Raw genomic sequence first — 24,614 nt, 5'->3', positions numbered from 1 at the left:
CATAAAAAAAGAGAGATTTGCCCTCCAGCACACTGCAGCAAAAACAATACTTAAATCCTACATAATAATAGAGATTTAGAGGTATTGGTTACACATATTTGCAAATATATGAATAAGCGCCAGGCCAATCGTCAAGGCTCCTCTATACTGGCGTCCCTAATATTAAGGGGCTCACGTCCGAGAAGCAAGGCACCCCAAAAAAATTCCAACCAAGGGCCATCCCCAGGGCATCACACGAAAAAGGGAAAAAGGTGATAGTGAAGTATGTAGAAAAGATGTGTAAAGATAAATCAATAAGTGTTAATGAAATGATAAAGAATTAAAATGACATATATATTCTTGTCTGATGCTTCGGAGTCTTTGATCACCCTTCTCTCCGTGGTAGATTCTTTTGGACGGTTTTCTGGACTACACATTAATTGGGTCAAATCTTGCATTCTTCCTGTTCATGGTCCTTCCACTCCTGTTGGTGCTGTGAATACTCTCTTGGAATGGACCTCCAGGTTTAAATATTTGGGAATTTGGGTAACGTCATGTATGTCGGACTTTGTCCCACTTAATATCCAGCCACAAATTGACTTCTTGAAATCCAAGCTGCACGTCTGGAATAAACTTCCCTTGACTGTTACAGGCTGGGTGAATTTGGTAAAAATGATTGTTCTCCCCAAATTTTTATATGTTTTTCAGCAGGCCCCTGTTTATATCTCTCCTCGTATATTTAGACTGATAGATAGTTATATCTCCTCTTTAGTTTGGGCAGAAAAACGTCCTCGAATAAAACTTAAGACCCTATGTAGACCTGGAGCGTTGGGTGGCCTAGTATTGCCGAATTTCCGCCTTTATTATTTGGCCTCACAATTGGTTCATCTATGGGGGTGGGTTTTGGTTGAAGAGAACCAGGATTTGTCTACTTTATTGGTACATACTGTTTCTAGAAGATGTTCCCCTTTGCAATTATTACTTGATGACAGGTGCCCTACGGGGGGAGCTCCATTGGTCACACAGGCTCATAAACTGTGAAACAGGCCCATGCTTTAGTGGGGGCAGGGGGTACTGATCCTGATTTGTCTTTATGGCATTCTTCTGCTCTTGGAGAGCTGGCTCTATTAGATTGTAGCAGTTTGTGGTGCAGGAGGGGGGTTTTCTCCCTCGGACAGTTGTATAGTGATGGGGTCTTAAAAACTTTTGACACTGTTAGGACTGAATTTGGGGTCCCGAATTCTATGTTTTTCCGCTACTTACAGCTTCGACATGCCTTATCCGTCCAGTTTTCTTCAGGCCCTCCGCAACTTAGTCCTGATCCAGTTAGGGCTGTGCTGCAAGCGACTAGTGGTAGGAGATTGATTTCTTGACTTTATTCCTACCTCCTAACCGTTAATTCTGATGATGCCTTAGCACCACTTAGACTTAAATGGGTGGATGATTTGGGTCCATTAGATGATGATGATGAGTGGTCTCTAATGTTGAATAGTCATGTGACTGCCACCTCTGCAGTGCGATTTCAACAGATACAATTTTTCTTATTACACAGGGTGTATCTTACTCCCCTATTGTTGAATAGATTTGGATCTGGAGCTTCAGATAAGTGTCCTAAATGCTCTATTCCTCAGTGCTCATTTTGGCATCTCCTCTGGGAGTGTTCTGCTGTCCAGGGGTTTTGGTCCCAGGTCACCAACTGTGTCACCAACACGGAACGTGGTATCCCCATTTTGTCCCCTAAAATGTGTATTTTTGGATTGGGTCTTGTGGACAGGGCTAATCGTTTGACGGTCCAGTATGTGATTAATGCAATGACTCTGGCAAAGGTTTGTATTGCCCGTACGTGGATGGCATCTAGGGGCCCTACTTTTGCTGAGTGGTGTGGGTTGATGAATGAAGTGGTGGGGCATGAATGTGTTTTATATACTAAGCGTAACTGTATTCTCATATATGAGCGTATTTGGGGCCCATGGATCTCATCTTCCCATTATGTTACTGGAGGTGGGGGGGATTTCAGATGCTGATGGGTTAGTGACCAGCGAGACGGCACAATAATGTCTTGATATTATGAGTTTTTTGTTTGACTTTTCTGCTACATTGAATAGCTGAGATTTCTTCTGTGCAGATATTTTGTTCTGTATTACATATATATCGGATTTGACTGTGCATTGGTATTAATGAGACTATATGTAAATGGCTGTTTATTTATTGTGGGTTTTTTTTGGGGGGGGAGTTTCATAGGGGTGGGGGGATTTTGTTTCTTGTATTGAGTTTTTGATGTGAAAAAAGTTTTATAAATAAACTCAATTTAAAAAAAAAAAAAAATACAAATGTACGGGCATTAGTCAGTCACCCCATCATTCCGCAGTCTAAGCTGCCTCTTGGACAGAGCATGCCAGCATTTCCTGCACGTTTGTGCCACTGATCTGTCTGTTTAATAGGCAGCACCGAGGCGCCATCACCGGCCTTCTCTTCTCCCCTGATGGCGGCCTGATGTACAGCGCCTGCTCTGTGGGGTCCCTGGCTCTCTACAGCATCGGACACAAAGAACAGCACGTCGTGCGGGTGCTCGGTGAGTGATGAAATCTATTCATGGCCGGATTGAATATTTATATAAAGATCACACATATTACACAGCTCCATACAAATAATATTTATTCTTTCAATTCAGTCCCTGCTGCATTGGAGCTTACACTCTAAATTCTATAACATACAGCTACACCTAGGGTTGCTTTTAGTCAGAGGCACTTCACTTACCAGCATGTCTTTGGGTCTTGGGAGGAAACAGGAGCACCCAGAGGAAATCCACTAGAACATGGGGAGAACATACAAACTCAGCACAGATAGTGCCTTGGTAGGAATGTAACCCATTGTCCCAGCTATGTGAGGCAGTAATGCTATTGTAGGATCTAAATGCCTCTCTCCTCATCAATTATCCTATATCTGTTGTCTGCTTCGTTGATGTCTCTTCCCTATAAATAACTGCACGGAACGTAAAACTCTGACCTCTGTCTAATGCACAGGTAACGTGGTGTGTAAGGACTCCGAGCAGGGACCTCCGGCTTTGTCGCTGAGCAGGGACGGTTGTCTCTTGGCGTTTGTTGGACCCATCGAGTACACCGTGACGGTCATGCACGGCCGGTCATTAGATGAGGTACTTCAGTTATACTGGACAAGCGGCAAAGTGCCCACACCAGGCTGATATCTGCATGTTGCTTCTAGATTCTTGTGAAGACAATACTGTCCCAGAAACAAATATTACAAGAGTGAACCCCTACACTTGCATAACACAAGGGATAACGTGCCACTATTTCCCAAAAGAGAATAGAATTTTCCCATGACATTGTTATTTGTGTTAATTACTCTGGGGCCTTAACCCCAGGTTAGATAATGTGCGAGGATGCTAATAAAACCCATAGTGTGTTGTAGCTTTTGTCTGCCCTCCGACCGTTCCACCTCATCTCATCTACTACAGGGGGGACTGTAGTAGGCCTGGTTCACTCACTCGGCCTCCTCATCACTTGTCCTTGTTCCTTCAGCTCCTGCGCATTGATGTCAGCATACTGGATCTAGACAGCACTAAGCTGGACTGTGCATTGAGCCTCGCCTTCAGCCCTCATCGCCCCTATGACTTGCTGGTGTCCACCTCCGGCAACAAGATCTTGTGGCTGGACCCCATGACCGGGCGTCTCACTAGAGAGGTGATGGTGCTAGACCATAGAGCACCTAATTTTGTGTCTATATACACGATTGCCATGATTATATATAACACCACAGCAATTTACGTTTCACCAGTAGATGGGTAAGTGGCAAAATTTAATATACATCTAAAAATCGGATATCTCGGAAGCTGCAGATTGGGGGTGCAGCTCTATCTTTCAGCGTTTGAGTGTTTGGTAAATGGAGAACCAGATTTACCGGTGTTTGGTAAAACCATTGCTTGTTGTGGTGATGTCACAGATGTAGTGACGCCTCTGATCTTTCTCAGGTGACGCACGTACATAAACAGCATTGCTACTCGCTAGCAGTCAGCGACGATAACCGCTACCTGCTGACTGCAGGGGACCGAATCGTCAAAGTCTGGGACTATAGCCTGGCTGGAATCGCGCGCCCACAGGTAACAACGAAATCACACTGGCTGGTTTCTCCTCTTATTTCTGTTTACCTATAGGTGGCTTTATTCAGTGGTTGTTACTGTTGATCACGCTCCCTCCCTGTACCTGCGCATTCATGTTCCTGTATATCTCGGCTCCCCCTCCTATCAGGTGTTCATCGGGCACTCAGAACCAGTGCAGCAAGTGGATTTCTCCCCAGATCAGCAGAGTGTGATCACTGCTGGAGACGCCATTTTTGTTTGGGACTTCGAAGCGGCTCCAGACCCCGATGCTCTGGTTACCAGGTGAATTTTTTTTTTCTTTTAGGTTTTTTTTTTTTTTTATTTTATTTTGTGTTTACAAATGTTTTAGTTCACATTTTTTTTCTTAGTCGCTCTAACTAACCTATTCGTTTTCCTTTATTATAATATATTAACAGAGCCAATGTTTTTTTTGTTTTTTTTCCTGTCTCCAGCCCTGCAGTAGGGCCAACCTCTGTCCGCCAGTCCAGCTTAAACGGGCTTTTGCCCTCCACCATCCATTCCAGCTCTGGTAAGTCAATCACTACTGTGGTAATTAGTGGTTGCAGGTGAGGGATGTTGTCCAAATCCCAGAGGTTAGAATACTGGCGTTGGAATCCCAACAGCAGTCAGGATCCTGGCTCCAGAATCCCGAGCACTAACATATGATGGTTCGGGTTAGGCTGCAAGAAAGGTGGGTTAAGGGGAGGGTTAGGATACTTACCTAATTCTGTCCGGATTCTGACTGTCGGGATGCCGCTGTCTGTATTCTGTCAGCCGACATCCCATCCCAACCGCCGGGCTCCCGTACCCAACCCGCAGGTGATTTGGCTGCACATTATGAACCTGAACTTGTTCTCGCATACCAGATCCCGTAGATCAGAGGAGAGATTCCACATTCATCTCTAGCGGCATGCCAAGGGGCATAGCTCCTCGCCCTTGTATCTCCTCCCCCCCGCGTCTGGATATCAGCCCAGTGCAGCGTGCAGATTGTGCAGGTGAGAGGATCATTCTGTCTGATATGGCAAGGTGTGGTATAGAAAGCCCCTCGTCTTTGCACTATTCATTGCTGTCCGCCTATCTTGCTGCTTAGGCCCCCTTTCAGAGTCCGATGATGGGGATCTGGCAGCGGGCGGCACTGCTGCGCATGCAGAATCGGTGGTGGAAGAGGTTGAATTGCCAGATCCGCAGGAAAGTGATGGGCAGTCATCGCTGATCATTATAGAGAGCCAGCCCAACAGGACCAAGCTGCCCTGGGTCACCGGGAACATCAGCAGCAGTCAAGGAGAAGGTAAATATGGACCCAAGATTCCTATACAAAATAACCTTTACCCAGCGCAGCGCGACACATTTTTCCTGTACGTGCTGGTGAGTTTGTGCTAAACACCGGTCAGAGAGAGAGAGAGCAAGTGCACTGGCGGCTCCTGGTCTGATCTGCGACATTGTCCTGGTTTCCTATACCTTTCAGTTTGTGTGTACAGTCCATATAATCTTATCTCCTGTAATCCTTTATTAGATGTGAGACAGGACCCACCACGCCCCGATGCCTACACACATTTCAACCCTCGTTTCAAAACTCCCTGCATGGCGAAGGTAAGGCACACCCAGCTGGGGAGGTCACATCTCCTCTTTGTCACAGAACCCCATGTTATTGGTGTCTTACAAATGCACTAAGGGAATATTTTCATCTCTGAGGTCCAGACTCTCCTTAATGGAGTGCTAGATGTTTGACCTACCTTCATCCCTCCAGTGGTACCATCTGTGATCCAGTATCCCCCAAAGATATAGATGTGATCTTTTGAACTTGCATTAAATCTATTTTTTACAACTCTATTGAGGACACTGGATCTCTCTCCCTCTCTCTCTCCCTCCCCCTCTCTCTCTCCCTCCCCCTCTCTCTCTCTCCCTCCCCCTCTCTCTCTCTCTCCCTCCCCCTCTCTCCCTCCCCCTCTCTCTCTCTCTCCCTCCCCCTCTCTCTCTCTCCCTCCCCCTCTCTCTCTCCCTCCCCCTCTCTCTCCCTCCCTCCCCCTCTCTCTCCCTCCCTCCCCCTCTCTCTCCCTCCCTCCCCCTCTCTCTCTCTCCCTCCCCCTCTCTCTCTCTCTCCCTCCCCCTCTCTCTCTCTCTCTCTCCCCCTCTCTCTCTCTCTCTCTCCCCCTCTCTCTCTCCCCCCTTATTATATCCTGCCCTTGTCCGTTTTGTTGGTTAATAATCTGAATTGAAAGGCAGCCAATCGGAGTATAGAAGGGGAGCTGTCATTGTGGATGTGCCCAGGCTCCTCACCCCCCAGTGTCTCCAGTGACCCTCCTGTGCAGTCAGGGAGAAGGATATAATGTAAGTGTATTTGTTTGGCAGATTGCTGCATTGGAGTAACTGTGCCTTGTGTGTTGTACAGGGGATGTGCCCGCCTCCACCCAGCCAGGAAATGTTGCACCTCAGGGCAGTGATTGGGTACAATGGTAACGGCAGAGGGAACATGGTCTGGAACCCAGATACAGGTATTCTGTTCTTTATGTATGTAGTAAGTGTTACTGCTCCACACTTCTCATACTGTATTCCGTCATTCCACAGTAAATAAAGCCACTGTACAACATTATTATATATGAAAGACTGTTACAGAGCTCAATAATACTCATGAAATAACAGGCGTATTTATACAGTGTGCGTCCGTCATCGTGCTTTCTGTCGCTGCTCCGCGGCAGGTTTACATGTAGGAGAGAGTGACTGACAGCTGGATGGACTTGCATTGCAGAATACACTGCTTGGATTGGTTGATCTAAACACTAGGGAGGGGTTCTCAAATCTGGTACTCGGGACACAGATTAGATGGCTGCACATTTAAAGATGATCTATTAACTATTTGGCCGGTTGGAACGAAAATCTGGTAATGAGTTGGAGCAAATGACAGACAACCATTGCTCCCAAACGCCAGAAAATGGATAAAACCTGTAGTTCAAATTAGTCAAATCAAACCGATTTTTGTGTGGTCATCTTAACAGTGCATGTTTTCCAGATCTCCTTGCTCTAGTGCAGGCGTATTCATTACTGACTGACAAATTTTTAAAGATCTTTAAGGTGCTGCTAAATACTTCCCATGTGATTCTGGGGCTGATTCTTCAGCTGGGCGCACACTGGGCCTGATTCCTGTTTGTACGCAAATGCTGTTGCGATCTCTCACGGATCGCAATTGCGAAAATATGCCAATGACTTCCCCCCCTGCATAGAGAGGCCCACTGAAAGCATCTCGCGTCCGCCACACGCGCACCTAACCGGAAACATGGAACGCAGATCAGGTGGCCAGCAGGAGACCTGTATTTCAGGTGGTCGAACTAGTCTGTAATTGTCCCATTTCAAGATCAATCTGGAACGGCCTGAAATGGCGCAGGAAGGGTCTTACTGCAAATTCAGCCTGTCCTGCAGGGTGCGACAGGTTTGTGACGGTCTTTCACTAGTCCCTTGGGAATTACATTTAATGTATTATCTGTGGCAATATTGCCATTTGATACAGTTCTCCTGGCTGCTTCCAAAGCCTGGATGATGATGATGTAGTTGGGGGCTCTCTCTTGCAGGTCCCCCAATCTTACTTTTTATGAGGATAGGTCTGTTCTACGGACAAAGCCATCTTCTCAAACTAAGGCCCTCATTCAGAGCCGTACGCTCTGAGCAGAGCGCACGCTCTGAATGAGGGCCACCCTCCATTAATATGGAGCGTCCTCCTGGACGCTGGTATAGCTGTGGGTCACCACCCACAGCCTATACGAGCGTGCAGATTGATGGCCGCGATGGTCGTGACCATCGCGACCATCGCCACTGCGAGCCGGAGCCTGCGGTTGAGGTTTTCAACCGCAAGGCCCGGAGTGATTTTGGCTCTATCAGAGCCAAAATCACTCCCACTGACATCACTAGTGATGTCAGTGGGCCGGCTTCTGACGGTAGGCGTTCCCTTGGGAACGCCCCTGTCAGGGAGGCATGCCCCCGGCACGCCCACCAAATCAACATCCACCAATCAACGCCCCCGGCACGCCCACCAATCAACATCGACAGCACGCCCCCTTTGATCAGACACAACGAGCGAAGGAAAGTCCTTCGCTCATCGCGTCTGGCGCATGAGCACGACGGAGCTCCCTCCGTCGTGCGCATGCTCAGTGCAGACCATCGACCCACTTGCGAGCGGACAGCCGCACACGAGTGGGTCTGAATCAGGCCCTAAGTTGGTTTCTAAGTATCGCGTAAATCAGGATATTGTGGTTCCAGCGATAGGTAGGGATCAGTCTATGGGGGAAGCGTGATCTCTTCTCTCATTGAGTGTCCTTTGGGCATTGAAGATTTAAGTCACAGGTATGGAAAGACGCCCGCTTTGGCCAGAAGGTGCTGTGCACTGCAATCCTGTCAGTATATCCATCTGGAGGGGCAAATTTGGGTGGTCACCGTGGTCTGATGTCCCCAAGTGGATAAAAGAGAATATTGGAACTTTTATATTTATGTTACATCCATTTTTCTTCTTCAGGGTCCATAGGGCTCTACAGGGAGATCTTTCAGGGGGTAGCCCGCCCCGTCAGGCTGAAGGTTTGTCCTCAGACCTAGCTGCTGGACATCTAGTAAGCCCATTGTCTCCCTGTGAACCCTATGGACTTCGAAGAAAGAGTGTTAACAAAGGTAAGTTTTACCATGACTCTCCTTTTTAGAATCCCTTGGTGGGAAAAGTGCCCCTCCAGGTTTGCTCTTGTCCCTCCAGTTAAAAGCTTCTCCCTCTGATGCTGTATCTCTCTGGTTGTGTCCTGTGGGGGCTTCTTTACAAAAATGAGCTCCCTGCGGATGGGAAATAGAGGAAGAAGGGGCACAAAACACACTGAATATCTTAAAATGCCAAAGTCCTAAAGGTGGCCCTATATCCTGTACCCCGTGTTGCCCAATGGATTCCGAAAAAAGGATTTGACATAAGAATAACATTTCTGTTATGACGCTGCCCTGAAGATGTGGTGAGGCTCCGGGGGTCTGTAGGCGAGCGAGGATGTTATATTATAACAGCGCTGATAGAAAGCTGGGTCAGCTCCGAGTAATTTTATCTTCTTGAGTTATATCTGGAAATTTCCAATTTAGGGTTTAGTGATCCCTTCACTTGAGTTATACTAGTCACCAGCGCTTATATAGTTGGGGATTGTCACTGACTGCGGTGTGTTACATAGGGTTCTTCGCGTACACGTGCGGCTGTGTGATTGTGGTGGAAGATCTGCATTCTGGGCTGCAGAGACACTGGTTGGGACATGCCGAGGAGATCTCTGCCCTGGCCCTCGCTCATGATGCTATGGTGAGTACAGCCCAACTCTCAGGTTATCTTTTACTCAGCCGTGTTACCTCAATCTTCCACCGACTGTAACCTTGTGTGTTATTTATGTCCAGATTCTGGCGTCCTCATCAGGCTCGGGAGACGGGTTCTCTATGTGCCAGATTAGAATCTGGGACACACAAGAAGGCTCCTGTAAGAAGATCCTGCAGTATCATCAGGCGGAGGTCCAGGCCATGAGCTTCTCCCGAGATGACCGGCTTCTCGTCACTGTTGGTTAGTATACAGCATAGTGGAATATTGTCCTTCCACATCTATCCATCCTGTTATCATTCAGGATAACAAGGGACCTGCTAGTCTCATCCAGTTGTAACATGTTACTTAAACCATAAACAATAAATATTTCTCGGCATCGCACCATTGTCATCGGCACTAAGGGCCTGAATCAGCAGTGGACGGAATTACAAAGCCGCACACAAGAGGCTTTGCAACTCCGTCCTGTTGAAATTCAAATATTGCAGGAGGCATCTGAAGTGAACAGACTCCTCCTGTCAGTATCTACGATCCCAGCGCTGCGACCGAGGTTGCGCTGTGCCGGCCGGCTAAGTAAGTCTCAGCTTGCGCAGGCTGGACAGCTTGTGAGGTCATGAAGTCTGCGAACACAGACGCAGACCCTGGCCTCTTCCCTCCCGAAATACGGCATCATGTCACCGTTTCCAGTAGTATTTTTTCCCTGTACTGTGAATACACATTTCAACTTTAGTACCTTAAATTCATATTGAAGTTCATGGATGCCATTTAGGTAGACGATCTCAGGACATAAAATCTCTGTACTATAGGTATATACTACAGGACATTGCTTTATGTGTAACCGGGTGGATATGGTTCTCTATTCAGGAAACGTGAATGTAAAGACATAAATAGTATGCTCATTAGAATGGTCACATTTTAATGTTGGGGTAAATGTACAATGCGGTGCTTTTCAAAGCTGCTGTAACTTCTTCGGTTTGGCCATTGTATTTAAAGAGGCAATAATATTCTATCCAAAACCAGTAGTGTTTTGTATTTAATATTATTGCCCCTTTAAATTCAGTGGCTGAAACCACCGCATATGCGTTTTAGCTTTGCAAAGCGCTGCACAGTAAAGTTACTGCTTGGTCACTCTAATACACTTATTGGCCTTATTTTAAGTCACTTAGGCAATATTTTACATACATTAAAATTAAATGCCTGCCACTCCCCCATTCTGTCAGGTCCATTGATGGCTGTATTAGTACCGAGTACAAGATTCTCTCTCCTGTTTGGGACGGGTGTTTCTTAAAATCCCAGCAGTTCAAGTCTGAGAATATCGGGAGGTGACTGGACATCCCAGCTAGGAAAAAGGAAAACACCCGCCATGGGCAGGGGGGGGGACTATCTATTGCTCGCAGGTTATCAGCCCGTAGCGGAGGTCAGAAAATGTGTTTTATGTTGCCTAACTCCACCGAGAGCAGCCTTTGTTGGCTCTTGGTGGAGTAACCTGGCAAGTCATTTGACTCTTTTCTTGGCTGGCAGGTGATTTTCGAGATGGGAAGCTGGCCTTGTGGAGCACCAGGTCCTATGAGATGCTGGCGACTAGTAAGATGATGCACCCCGTGCACGCCGTCACCTTTAACCCGACACACGCTAACACCTTGGCGTGTGTGGGCACCGGAGCCGTGAATTTCTGTCGCATAGAGGAAAATGGGACATCATCTCAGCTGAAGGTAAGTGACCTTTCCCATTGGGCGAATAAAGTTTTTTTTTATAGATTTTTGGAAGGATGAATAGTTGAACTTGATGAATGTCCTTTTTGATGCATCTATGCCCTCTCCCCTGATTACTGATCGTTGTCCCATCACAGTTATACAGAGCCACGGTGCCAGATGAGGTTGGCTCGGCAGAGTTGACGTCCCTCACCTATAACCCGACCTCTCTGCTGTATACGGGCTGTAGCACGGGGCAGGTGTGCGTGTGGGATGCCCAGACTCATCGCTGCTTTATGACGTGGGAAGCGGACCAGGGCGAGATCGGTGAGTGTCCGCTCCTCCAGCTATCCACCAAGAATTGCAATCCATTTCGATACTAGATAATTAATTTATTTTATATCCGCCCCAAGGTGTCCTGCTGTGCAGAGGCAACAGGCTGGTGACTGGTAGTAACACTCGCAGGATAAGACTCTGGTCCGTGGCTGCCGTGCAAGAGCTGAGAGAAAAGGGGTCCGAGGCCAGGTAGGAGAAAATTAAGTTTATTGTATAGCTCCCCCCACACCACCACAGCAGAGGTCAAAGGCTTGAAGCTTTGACACAGGCAACGACCTGAATCTCTATGTAGAAATGTCTATTTCAGCTATTTAATACTAATCCATATACTAAACTGCACGTCCCTTCAGATCTCCTAAAGAGCACCTGTCCCGCAACATTTTCTGGGCCGAATCTTCAGTACAATCACTCCCTCAATGGTACCTGGTGATTTTATAGGCTCCATTTTATTATTTTTTTTCAGCTCACAAAATGGCTGCCTCCTTAGTGATGTCACTAGTTCTTAGCACATTGATTGGCTACATCCTCATGAATATTGGTACAACCCACAAAATAGCTGCCACCACTATGTAAAGATGATGGGTGCGCCTTACACGCCAATATCGCCCCTCGTGAATGGTAATAATCTGTCATACTGCGGGCCCGGTTTTCTTTGCGCAAGGAAATGTTGTCCATAATTGCTGGCTGGACTGTAATGGTGCATACACACGGTCAGATTTTTCTTCAGATCTGAACGATAACGATTTAAAAAAATCCGAAGGCAAATCTGACATATCTGTCAGATGAACGATTTGAACGATGCGCGTTCTCAGTGGTTAGACAATGGTATCTGACATCTGATGTGTTTGCAGTCAGACTTGGACGATTCCATTCATTTTAATGCAGTCAAAACTCGTTCAAATCTTTGGTAAAATCGTTCAATCGTTCATCTGACAAATCTGACAGTGTGTATGCTTCACAAGATTAATTTTTTTTCCTTTTTAAGCTCCTCCTCTGTCCTGATGGAACAAGAGATGACACTAGATGGCGCTGTTGTCAGTGCAACCTTTGATGATGCCTTGGAGATGGGTATTGTGGGCACCACGGCTAGCACATTATGGTACATCAACTGGGTGGAGAATACCAGCATCCGTCTCATCAGTGGTCATAGGAACAAGGTGCAGACACATTATTCTGGGAGAGCAGATCCATATTTCAGCAACTACTTAGTGCCTTCTTAGAACACAAAATTCTGTGTCTCTATAGGTGACCGATTTGGTGGTGGGTCCGGGGGAGACACACTGTGCGACATGTGGGGAAGATGGCAGCGTACGGGTCTGGTCCCTCCACAGCTGCGAACTGCTTCTTCAGTTCCAAGTCCTCAACCAGGTAATGTCAACCTCATTGTACTTTGCATGATCTATCATGCGCTAAAGTTAATGCTGGTACAACATGGTGATATTAATAATGCCACAGAGCTGCTTGTGTCTGGACTGGAGCCGCCAAGCCAGCAGCGGGCAGAGGATTGCCGCCGGTTACAGCGATGGGACCATCCGTATCTTCAGTGTATCTAAAACTGAGATGGAGATGAAGATTCATCCTCACCCTTGTGCCGTGACCGCCATTGCCTTCTCCCTGACCGGTTAGTGACTCTGCTGGGCTCATACATGTGACCTTGGCCACGGTTCCCGTGCAGGTGATGGTCATGCTTTATAATCGCACAGGTGATGTACTGCTGTCCGGCGGGAAGGATGGTCTGATGGCGATCAGCAGCCCACGTACAGGAATGACTATCCGAATACTGAGTGACCACAAGGGTTCCCCCATCACCACCATCCAGTGCTCGCTGAGAAAGGTATGGTATGAGGCTCTGGTTAGACTGCAGCCTGCACGGTGTCTGGCTCGGGATATACCCAGTTCTTAAGTTCTAGACCTTCTGCACAGGTCAGCGGCTAGTGATGTCTACATTCATCCGGAATTAACACTACAGTTATTTGCCCTTTACGTATCTTTCTGCAATGTACAACTCCCGTAGTCCTCCTATTCTACCTTTCCAGGCATAGGGGGGACCTGTTAGTCTCGGAAATGTGTACATAAGCCCCATTAATGGCCGCACATCCCATCCAACTCTAAATAAGGCCCAGAGTGATATTTTAAATTTTTTTTTTTTTTTTTTTTTAAATATGGCAACTTGTTCTACCTTTGCACCTCTTGACTTGCTGTGGCTGCAGTGACCCACCTCTGATGTGCGCCTTTCCAAATAATTACAATTATTGTATATTTCAGCAAGCTTCATAGTAGATCAGACAGCCAGGGCCTAATCTGTGACGAATTGCTACCAGTGGGGAGTCTTTTTATTTTAAAATTGTTTTGGGGCTACAAGTGCCAGTGTGCTATTGTTTTGGACCCCCAAAATAGGTAGATTTTTGGGTCCCGGCCCACTTGTGTGCACACACTGTATTTAGGTGGTGCACATCTCTGGTGTAACAGCTGGACGGGACACGGGATTTTCATATGATGTTTCTGTCCTTAAAGCCCGAGGAACTAGGCCTTCGGGGAGGAGAGATCTGGTTGGCTGCCAGTTTGGACAGGCGTGTAAGTGTCTGGGCCTCTGATTGGCTAAAAGATAAATGCGAGCTCTTGGATTGGCTGAGCTTCCCAGCACCAGACAGTGAGATGGTGAGTAATGAGACTGCGGCTGTGACTCTCCTCATGCAGACGTCTGTCCTTAGTGCATTGCATGGTGACAACATGCATCCAACACAATGAGGGCTGAGATTTAAATAAAAGGGTATATAAAATTGTACAAATGCCTGACTTTTATTTTATTATGTGGTTGAATCGCCAATAAATATGCGCCTCCGTGTAATACTCTGTAGGAAACATAAACACACGGTGCATTCACATTTGTACTATCAGGCTGCTGTATGTTACACTTTGCCTTTAGTATTACATGCCGTACTTTTCATGTTGTTAGATTGTACTAATAAAAGTTACGTTGTCTTTAGTGATGCAATTGCCTAAAGTTTATTGTCTTATGCAGGACGCAGACTCCCCCATTCCCACCCTGGCAGCGTTTTGCCCATGGCAGCCAGGTACGGTGGTGTACACTGGATTTGGGATACAGAAGGAAGTTCTGTTCTATAGCCTGGCACAGAAGCAGGTACTGCTATACTATAAGAACCTGTCTCACCGGATGTTTCTGTAACTCGACTTATCTTTTCTCTTGACTCCTGCCCCAGCTACTCTTGTAGTCCCAGCCTTATGTTTTCATGCCTGGTCTTCTTCCTCATGGTGTTCCTGTAAATCGAATAGTAAGGGTCACATCTGCGTCAGGGCCTCAAGGTGCCCATGTTACAACTCTTAAATGATCTGGTTCTACTAACATCTAAACTGCTGTCACCAGATATGTGGCTCCCAGCTGGTGAGGACCCATAGTAGTGGTTTCCAGTTTTCAGCCACACATAGAACACTAAGAGCGGTATCCAATTAGCCCGGAACATTGTTTGGACGCTAATTGATCCCCGCAATTGGTGAAAAACTGGGATCTTTTGCAGATTATCCCCGATTTTCGCCAATTTTTTTTTCATCCTATCCTAATATTTCGGTCGAAATAATAGGTTAGTTCTCCCGAAAACACATAAATGCCGCAATAAGCTTGCAGACCTAATGTGTGTTCGCCTTTTTTTCAGGTGAAAAAATGGCGATTATCGTGGAGTATTTTTCGGGACACATCAGGTCCCGAAAAAAAAAAAAAACCCCGTCAGGCCGACTTTGGGACTAATTGGATAGCCCCGGGCGAGGTAATTTACTGTGGCTAATTGGATACCCCTCCCTAAGGTTTAACCTAGAAGCCTACAATGTCATGGTCATGAAGAAGTTTCTAGTAACGTTGGTCGTCCATGGAACCTCCACCTGATCACTGACATTTGGTGACTCCTGAAGTTCTATGTGCAGAGTTATGCACTGGGAGTTTCACTACAGTGATTTCTGGAGCATTTATAAAACGGCAGAAAGGATTGTCAGAAGAAAATACTGTATACAGAGCTCCAAGACCGCCGCGGAACTGCACCTTTGGACCCACTGTACACCTCAAAGTGCGAAACTGGGCCTAGATTTCCACCGGGAGGTGACCAGGTTTGCGAAAGAGCAGCCATTTGGGCATGCGAGAGGTATCCGTTGTGATCAGTGAATGCGCGTTTTGTGAGTGTAGACTAGATGTGCCTATGTGCCTCCATTTACAGAAGCGAGATTTCTCTATATAATATGTCCAACGACTAGGAAGAAAAGGGTCTAGCATGTTAGGGTCTAGCATTTTAGAACCTTGACATTCCAGTGTTCCCATTGGAGGACTCTTTCAGTTTATTGATCAAACTATCCTGTATATAGAGTAGGAAATGGGACAACTGGAATTAAATAATTGGAAACTTCCTATTTTCGCCAACACAAAACCAGACCATATGATGGTTCTTCACAGAAATAGGGTTTCTGGACCTAAGCATGAGTTCAATCACCAATTTATTCATAATAAACTTGGCTTCAAGTTCCGTACCATTAAAGCTAGTCGCACCAAGCCCTGATGAAAACAAAGACGTCTCTTTAGAGGAAGATAACATACTGAGCATCCTGAGATTGTCTGTGTACCATAACCCATCTTGGCTAGGCCAGTATCGCCAACAACACTCGCACCTTCCCTTTTTTTGAGAACACGCAGCAGCATCACTACTATTGGAAGCAGACAGCTAAGGTGGACTCCCACTGGACAATTATGGCGTGTGCAAGATACTCATGTACAAGTAGGTTCCTGGTCCTTGTGCAGAACCGCTCCATCATGTGGTTCAGTCAGGACGTCATGTGGATATCCAGCTAACCCCAACTCTCCGCAATATGCTGGAAAATGTCCTGTTTGAGGGAGCACTCTCCTGGGTGTACAGTACGGTCTGGCTGAGATAGTTGGCCTCCCAGTTTTCCATCCATGACTGATATCCAGCATTTGGCACCAGTGGTCTCCTTCATTGCCAGATAGCTCTTTATCCTTCTCTGATGGTAGTGGTATGCTACCACTGTGGCAAAGTCCCTGAACTAGGGCATGTGGTGCCACCTTTCACTTTAGGGTACCGATCAGAAGCTTGGCCTCTGCTAGGGACCACAGAAGTTGAAACCGGCAGTGAAGAACAATAGCCTTGAAAACTAACATTCATAATCACAATAGTCCTATACTTATGTTGAAAGGACAGCCCTTGTTGAAATTGTAGACTCGTAAGAGCTTGCAATTCATAATGGAGACCGTGAGATATGTTGTGTGTCACCAGATGAGAGGGGAGTCTTATCCCATTTCGATAGGAGCTTGATCTGGAACACAGATGAGTGGAACCATTCAAACTGCACTGTCCCAATCTTTCCAAGGACCTTCATACAAAACAGATGACCACCTGAGAGCCAGTAGACAACTTAACAGTAGGTGTAACAAGTCTTTCTTGTCTCCTGTGACCGCAGACTCAGAAATACCAACCTCTGGGTAGGGCCCAGATTGAATTTCTATTAATTAAATTTATTTGTGGGACCCCCAACATCTGGGATTCTGCCTTGAACAGGAGTGTTAGGATATCCGGCTTAAGTTTAGCTATTTTACCCACTAACCCTAGCAGGGCCTGCCTGAAGCAGCCTTAAGCCGGGTACACACTAGATGACATATGGTCCTCATTGGGCAGTGTGTACCCGCTATGTCGCGGAAAATGCGCGCTCCTGCATGTCGTTGGCAACATCGCCTGTAGGACCCGCATGCAGGTCTCACGGGCGATATAGTCAGCGCGGGCCATGCCGTCGATGCAACATGGCCCCCTCTGTTGTGTCGTCACTCCCGGCACGTGTATACGCACTTGCCAATGCCGGAACCCCGCTGCGCGAAACATCGTTTAGTGTGTACCCACCATTATGGACTAGCCCTGCGCACAAATCGTCAACACTTTGGAATTTAGTGATCTTTGTTATGAACTCTGGCCCCTCGCATCTGTGTCAGTGATGTCACTTCCAGACAGCTCCGGCATAATGCACCTCTACAGTCTGCACACACTTGTGTTATGTCCCCATACTTACTCATCACATCCCACCTTATGGTGATGAGACAAACACATCAGACCTTTATCCACAACCACAAATGTATAACAGTATAGAAGAAAGGATAAAGGCACACAGAGATGTACAGGCCATATACAGAAAGGAAAAAAAACACTGTGCAGAGGAGAACAGGGGAGAACGTCCCAAAATGTTCAATAGTAAAGATGAAAAGAAAAAAGGTAAATAAAAAAAATAAAAAAACAGATGTGGGGGAAGAGAGAGGTGGAGTAAGAGGAGGGGGAAGAGAGAGGTGGAGTAAGAGGAGGGGGAAGAGAGAGGTGGAGTAAGAGGAGGGGGAAGAGAGAGGTGGAGTAAGAGGAGGGGGAAGAGAGAGGTGGAGTAAGATGCCGGGGGAAGAGAGAGGTGGAGTAAGATGGAGGGGGAAGAGAGGTGGAGTAAGATGCCGGGGGAGAGAGAGGTGGAGTAAGATGCGGGGGAAGAGAAAGGTGGAGTAAGATGCCGGGGGAAGAGAGAGGTGGAGTAAGATGCGGGGGAAGAGAGAGGTGGAGTAAGATGCGGGGGAAGAGAGAGGTGGAGTAAGATGGAGGGGGAAGAGAGAGGTGGAGTAATATGTAGGGGGAAGAGAGAGGTGGAGTAAGAGGAGGGGGAAGGGAGAGGTGGAGTAAGAGGAGGGGGAAGGGAGAGGTGGAGTAAGATGCCGGGGGAAGGGAGAGGTGGAGTAAGATGGAGGGGGAAGGGAGAGGTGGAGTAAGAGGAGGGGGAAGGGGGGCTCGTTGAGGTACAGTTTTACTTTGCAGAGGCAGCTGGATAGAAAGTAGATGCACATCTTGATATGTGCAGGGAAGACCATTAAGACGTTTTGTGTAGCTCTTCATAATTGGCCTTCACTGCTGATACCATTCTCCTTCAGTGAACAAGAAGGCGAGGTGGGGAAGGAGGAGAGTGTACAGCAGTGGTGGCAAACTTGGGCCCTTCCAGCTGCAGTGGAACTACACATCCCAGCACAGTTTTGCTATTAGGCCATGCTAAAACTGTAGCAGAGCATGCTGGGATATGTAGTTCCACAGCAGTTGGAGGGGCCCGGGTTTGACACCACTGGTGTACAGCATTCAGGACAAGCAAGAGCTGGAGAGGAGTAGCTGAGTGTGGGGTAGACGAGCAGTTGTGTGCCTGCGGGTGCTTAGCTTGCAAAAACAAATGGAAGAATAACATAATAAATGTAGCTGGGAGCTCAGGTAATGCCAGGTTTGTGCACATTTACCCACCTGGACATAAACCTTTATCCCACTGGCTCCAACTTCCTTTCCTACTAGTTTGTACATATACATGTAATATCACACTACAGCATCCTATCAGCTGGAGTATTTCCCACCTGTGTATAACCGGCTCTCCCTTCGCCTCATTGCCGCCTGTCTCTCCTACAGGTGCTGCTCAGCATCCCGCTGTCACATTTCGCTACATCTCTCTCCATGTCGCCAGCGGCTTCTCTCCTAGCCCTGGGCAGCAGCGGTAAGTCCTACGGATGTTACATGGTGGGGTGATGGGAAGTATTGTGATCACTGCATGTTCTATCGAGGAGAATGTTCTTGCGTATTCATATCTCACTCCAAACAGAGAGGAAATCAGTGATTCAACCCAAATTTTAATTTGGGGATACAGATATAAGTTTCCACTTGGGAATAAGCAGCCAAAATACTAATAATTTTACAACTCAATCTAATGATACTTAAAGTTTAATGGAATTGAATGAAAATTGCACAATAGAAAAGTATAATACATTAGAACAAAATAAAAGCTGAAACGCTAACAGAACTCAATCTATAATAGTGTACCCAGTACCACCTATTAGATTTTTCTTCAATTACATGTAATCAGCTCAGATGCTGACGGTGGGCAAATATCTTAGGGCTGTTGAAATCCCACCAAGTACAATATGTAACAATCAGGTAATTATCAGACTTAGTTCAGGTTGCAGCAGCAGAGGAGGAAACCCCGATCGTCCAAGGTAAGTATTGTCTAACATAATTGTACCCCCTAACTCTCCCTTGTGGGTGCCTAACCCTAACCTCCCCCCCCCCCCCCCCCCCAGTGCCTAACCCTATTCCAACCACTAAATGCCTAAACCTAACCCCCCCCCTTCCCCGCCGCCTAAACCTAAGTCCCCCGGGGGGGGTGCCTAACGCTAACCTCCCCCTTCCCCGAGTCTAACCCTAACCCTCCCAGGGCTGTGCCTAATCCAAAGTCTCCCCCGGGAACCCTAAGCCATTGGTAAAATAACAGGTGTCTAGATTTAGATGCCTGTCATTTAACCCTCGCCGGGATTAAGCAGTCGGGTAGCCGGCTGTCGGGATTAGGTCCGCCTCCTTCCTGACTGCATACCACCCAGCTAACTCCTGAAAGAGCCAAGTGATGTTAATTAGAACCCCCCCCGTTCTCATATGGGGCCAGTTCCCATATTCAGACTGGGGGTAATTACACGGGATATCTGATGAATAAGACAGGTCTGAAACACAGCTAATTGGTGGATTGCAGCGATTCTATTTTTGACTAGCGCGTTTCACTACACTGCTTAGTATCTTCAGAGATGTATGAACGGCAGTGTCTGTTATATGGGCGAGAAGTCTATCCTTGTATAAAGTGTGCCAACTATATCAAATAAGCCATTAACTATATTACATCCATCCTACACCTTGGATAAAGTGGTACATCAGTGTATTTTAAGGAAATTAATAAAAAAAATTCACTGTATACTATTAAAATTGAATTAGAATTTATTATAATGTGTATATAACCTAAATGTAGAACTGTGGCAATCTTAATTTCCAGCAAAAATAATAAAAATCCATCTAATTAAAATGAACAGCTATTTATTACAGTACTATATAAATAACAGTGCTAGTGATCAAAATAAAAAATGGATCTTTTTTTAAAAAAATATTTAGCTTTTTATGTTCTTTGTTTTCCCACCATCGTAACCTGCGTCACTTCTCCACAGAGCGACTCCTGCGCGTCATTGACTCCTCAACGGGAACACAACAAGACTTCTCAGCACATGACGACAGCGTACATCTGTGCCGAGTATCTCCTTCAGGCAACCTTCTCTTCACTGCGTCCTACAACCAAGTGCTTGTCTGGGACATACAGAATTCATAACGCACGATGTAATTCTCAGTGTCCTAGGTACCTTGGCTAAATCCCAGCACTATGCGAACAATTGCCCCAGTTACCCGCCTCTTATGTCAGAAGCTGGATAAGGAAGTGCCTTTTGTACATATAACTTGTAAATATTTGTTTACTTTGCTAGAAAGTCATGTTTTATTAGAAGTTTTAATAAAAAATGTTTGACGGTATAACGTGGGCGCTACTAATAGCTGCCTTTTATGTATTGTACATTTTTTATTTTCTGTAAGCATTTTAAAAAGTGATATTTTTATTGCATTCTTTTATAAATATTTTAACAGATCATTTCGATGCGGTATTCTTTCTTTTCAATAAGTTTTGGCGTTTGCATGCTGTGCGAGACTGTTGCGCGTGGGACACCATTTGTTCCCAAACGCCAGAAAACTGACAATAATGGTCATTCGGACAAATTGGTTAAATCAAATTGATTTTTTTGTTATAAACCTGTTTTCCAATGTTTGGGAACAAATTGTCGATTGTCATTTGTGCCATATATTACCAGATATTTGTTCAAACCAGCCAGTTTGGACAGATAATCTTATAGTGTTGTGTACCCATCTTTACGGTTGTGTATATTTCTGTTTTTGCTGTAGGAAAACACACGTTTGCTTTTGTTCTACCGCATAGGACGTAGGGTAGTGGGAGATATATACTTCTGCTGAAGTCCTCATCATTCATGGTTGGGGGACAGCCTCAGTATGGCAAGATTATGGGCCTGATTCGGCAAGGAACGCAGTTGCTTATACGCACACAATCGGCCTATTGGTGCGTACTGTGCATGTGTATACATCACACTGTGCGAACCGGCCGCTGCGCTCAGAACTGTGATCGCAGAGGATACACAGACCCATGGCAGAGTGATTGACAGGAAGTGCTGTTTGTGGGTGGTGACGGGGTGGTCGGGGGCATGCAGGCATGCCAGTGCGATGGGACGGCGTTGCAGGGGCGTGCATAAAGTAGCCACTGCGATACCATACGCAGCCTGAGGCCTCACAGCGTGCGCTGAAGTCAGCAATTCCTGAGGTCTGACCTGCCGTAACTGTGCGTATGGGTCCCATGTTACTTGATGTTGGCGATTATTTTGCTATGTTGGCCAAGTATACGGATGTGAGTAAGGCGAAGTGGGCGTCCTTTATGTAAATCATTGCGATCGCAGCCTAACATATCACCGCTGATGTCAGCAACTGCATTGCGTGCGTATAAGCAGAATAGCGATCCGTAGTGAATCAGCTCCCAATGCAGGACTACGAACCTCGCACCCCCCTTACATTGTGGCACCAGAGGAGAAGAGAGAGAGAAGACCTTTCCTGCAACTTTGCTAGTCATATTGTACATTACACAGTCACAAGCATATTCTGACAGCTGGACAAGCTTTAGGGGACAAAGCGCCTGATTCAGCAAGGATTGCAAAGCTGCACGCCCCGCACCGCCCTTTAAATGCCTCTGCCTGTGAATCAGGCAGAGGCATTCAAGGGCTTGCCTGCGATTGAGCAGGACCCATTCTGCACACTCTCAGAATGGGTCATGCGCACGCGCAGATTCCCGATAATCAGGAATCTGCGTTCAGCAGTGCACTTCCGGTCACTGCTGAGTCAGGCCCAACGCTCTTTAAAGTAGAAAGCAAAGCAGTGCTCTCTATTTCCCCATCTTACATTCTCTCAGCAAGATGGTGAATGACTGGGGGGAGTAATGCTGCCCATGATAACACCAGTGCTTGGCAACCAGGATACTCTTGACCAGGATGCAGGAACAGATGATTGCTGCACATGTGACCTGAATCTAGCAAGTGACTTGCTTTAGTACCTACAGCAGTCCAGCCTGCCCTGGGGATGGTCACTGACTCCTGCACACTGGATCACCTGCGTTTCAGTAAAGTGCTCCTTTTATGCTATATTTGGTTAGCTTAGAGAATAGCTCCTGGGGTTCACAGCTAGTTGTTCGAGCTTTTGTCCCTCACAGCGTGCAGCAGATTAATGTTCATATCCACCATTTTTTCCTGTGGCCCTGTTAGTTGCAGGATGTCAGACACAACAATAAGGGCTGCTAAGCCTCCCACCTTGGTGCCAAATATTTATCTCTGTGAAAAATGATAGGCTAGATTACTTGCTGAAAAACCAGCCTCCTGTATCATCTGCAACTTTGGCCAGGATTCTCATGGGAGAGACTCCAACCCATGTAGGTCCGGTCCCAGTACCAGCAGGGAGAGAGGGCGCTGTGTTTCCGTCTCTCTGAACCTGTTTGGACGGGTCCTTGGTCTAATCTACTTATGATGCGTTGAAGTCCTTCAGGCTCCACGCTACCCAAAGCTCAACCGTCCTCCTTGGCTCCGACTTTGCTGCTTATGCTACTGGTCAATATCTTGGACAAGCAATTAGGAGACCCTTCCTATGACCAGGAGGAGCTGGGATCTAGAGTTCTCACACATAGCAGCCAACACAATTTGGTTGACTTTAGGAATCCAAGGAGTGTCTTCTCCCCTCTTTATGTTGCTGGGTCAGTAATTATCCCACCTGCTCCCACAGACAGAAATCCTGAAAACATGACCTGTTGGGGATACAGACTTATATTCAGCTACCAGTTCCGTCTGGGCACATGGTGCACTTGACCGTGGTCCTTGGCCCATCTAACTAACCCATTGCAGCAGACCAGCTCCGCAAAATGGGCACATGGTCATCCCTCATACTTTCACCAGGTGACCTGTCTTCTAGGGGTGTAAGCCAATAACTGTCACCATCTATGACTCCCACAGAGTGCAAGAAACTATGTAACCAAAAGGGGGGGGGGGGGGGGAATCCCTTCTCTCGACAAGAAAAGCCATCTCTGTGTGATGTGCACCAGTGGTGAGGGCATCTCATGGGAAATATTCAAACTAGGTTGTGTGACATCTGGCTACATTTACATCACCCGCTTCCTTTGCTTTATTTGTGAATATGTGCAGACGGGATGTAGCCGGCATCCCAGGGTACGGGTGCTGACTGTCTGAATACCGGCGCCGAAATCCTGACAGGTCGGGATCCCAGCACCAGTATCCCAACCAGCGGCATCCCGACAGCTGGGATTTCATACCCAACCTAGTCGGCATCCTGGCGTGCGGGATTCCAACGGTCTGGATACCGGCTCCGAAATCCCGACAGGTTGGGATCCCGGCACCAGTATCCCGACCGTCAGCATCCCGAAAGTAAGTATTGGGGTGTTAGGGGGACGTTGGGGTGCGGGGTTAGGCACCGGGGAGGGTGTGTTAGGATTAGGGTGTGGGGAAGGGGAGGTGAGGTTTTGGCACTACGGGGGGAGGTTAGGGTAGGGGTTAGGAGGTTAGGAAAAGACTTGCCTTTAGTTTCTATGGGTGTCCGGATTCTGGCTGTCTGGATGCTGCTGTCGATATTCTGACCAGCGACATCCCTACAGCCGGGATTTCATACTCAACCCTGTGCAGACAGGTAACAGTATGGTGCAGGCATTTACTTATCCTATCACTGCAGGTAGCAGTGTGATGCTGACCAGATTGCAGGACATTGCAGCCCCTATCACATGTAGACCGCCGTTCCAGGTGGGTGGGTGTTAAGGTGCCTACACACATAGGGATGTGCTCACGATCCAACCTGAGGCACGATTTCCCCTGAACTCTCCCCAGGCAGCTCCCCGGCAGTCGTGGTCACGATTTGGAGTAAAAAAATGTCCAATCTGACTTAAGATCTATTGTGCATCCAGTGCATTGTGTCCCAGATTGGCTAATCTGCCCTACAGCACGGCAGATCTGAAGGTGCGATGTACGACGAAACGGGGATGCGCATCGTGAGCAGAAACTCACGATTTGGGAATATTTTACACGATTTGTCGAAATCGGGCAAATCGTGTAAAATATCGCTATGTGTGTGGGGGCAGCTTTAGGGGAGATTTGTGTTAGATCTTACATATCAGTGGTCAGTCCTACTAGCATTGGTAG

The 24,614-nt window shown here is 46.9% G+C and overlaps 1 protein-coding gene across 2 annotated transcripts in view; it reads left to right on the top strand.

The window, feature by feature from the left end:
• The window catches only part of WDR90 (WD repeat domain 90), a 60,252-nt gene extending 39,308 nt beyond the window's left edge, over positions 1-20,944 (top strand). The window contains exons 21-43 of one of the 2 annotated variants that reach the window (XM_088464574.1): positions 2,421-2,551; positions 3,003-3,133; positions 3,519-3,680; positions 3,968-4,096; positions 4,245-4,378; positions 4,549-4,625; positions 4,963-5,091; positions 5,187-5,384; positions 5,610-5,686; positions 6,486-6,588; positions 9,277-9,398; positions 9,491-9,650; positions 10,929-11,119; positions 11,257-11,425; positions 11,512-11,623; positions 12,420-12,591; positions 12,680-12,802; positions 12,890-13,055; positions 13,138-13,268; positions 13,949-14,092; positions 14,457-14,576; positions 18,916-19,000; positions 20,487-20,944. In XM_088464574.1, coding sequence (XP_088320700.1) covers positions 2,421-2,551; positions 3,003-3,133; positions 3,519-3,680; positions 3,968-4,096; positions 4,245-4,378; positions 4,549-4,625; positions 4,963-5,091; positions 5,187-5,384; positions 5,610-5,686; positions 6,486-6,588; positions 9,277-9,398; positions 9,491-9,650; positions 10,929-11,119; positions 11,257-11,425; positions 11,512-11,623; positions 12,420-12,591; positions 12,680-12,802; positions 12,890-13,055; positions 13,138-13,268; positions 13,949-14,092; positions 14,457-14,576; positions 18,916-19,000; positions 20,487-20,644 — 3,124 coding nt within the window. In that variant the 3' untranslated portion in view covers positions 20,645-20,944. The remainder of the gene's footprint in view (positions 1-2,420; positions 2,552-3,002; positions 3,134-3,518; positions 3,681-3,967; positions 4,097-4,244; positions 4,379-4,548; positions 4,626-4,962; positions 5,092-5,186; positions 5,385-5,609; positions 5,687-6,485; positions 6,589-9,276; positions 9,399-9,490; positions 9,651-10,928; positions 11,120-11,256; positions 11,426-11,511; positions 11,624-12,419; positions 12,592-12,679; positions 12,803-12,889; positions 13,056-13,137; positions 13,269-13,948; positions 14,093-14,456; positions 14,577-18,915; positions 19,001-20,486) is intronic. The other variant, XM_088464582.1, reaches the window with a different exon arrangement.
• Positions 20,945-24,614: the final 3,670 nt, after the last annotated feature.

This window comes from Taudactylus pleione, unplaced genomic scaffold (assembly GCF_031769625.1).
Source record: "Taudactylus pleione unplaced genomic scaffold, aTauple2 ptg000061l, whole genome shotgun sequence".
Lineage (NCBI taxonomy): Eukaryota > Metazoa > Chordata > Amphibia > Anura > Myobatrachidae > Taudactylus > Taudactylus pleione.
This window is presented reverse-complemented; position numbering and strand designations above follow the sequence as displayed.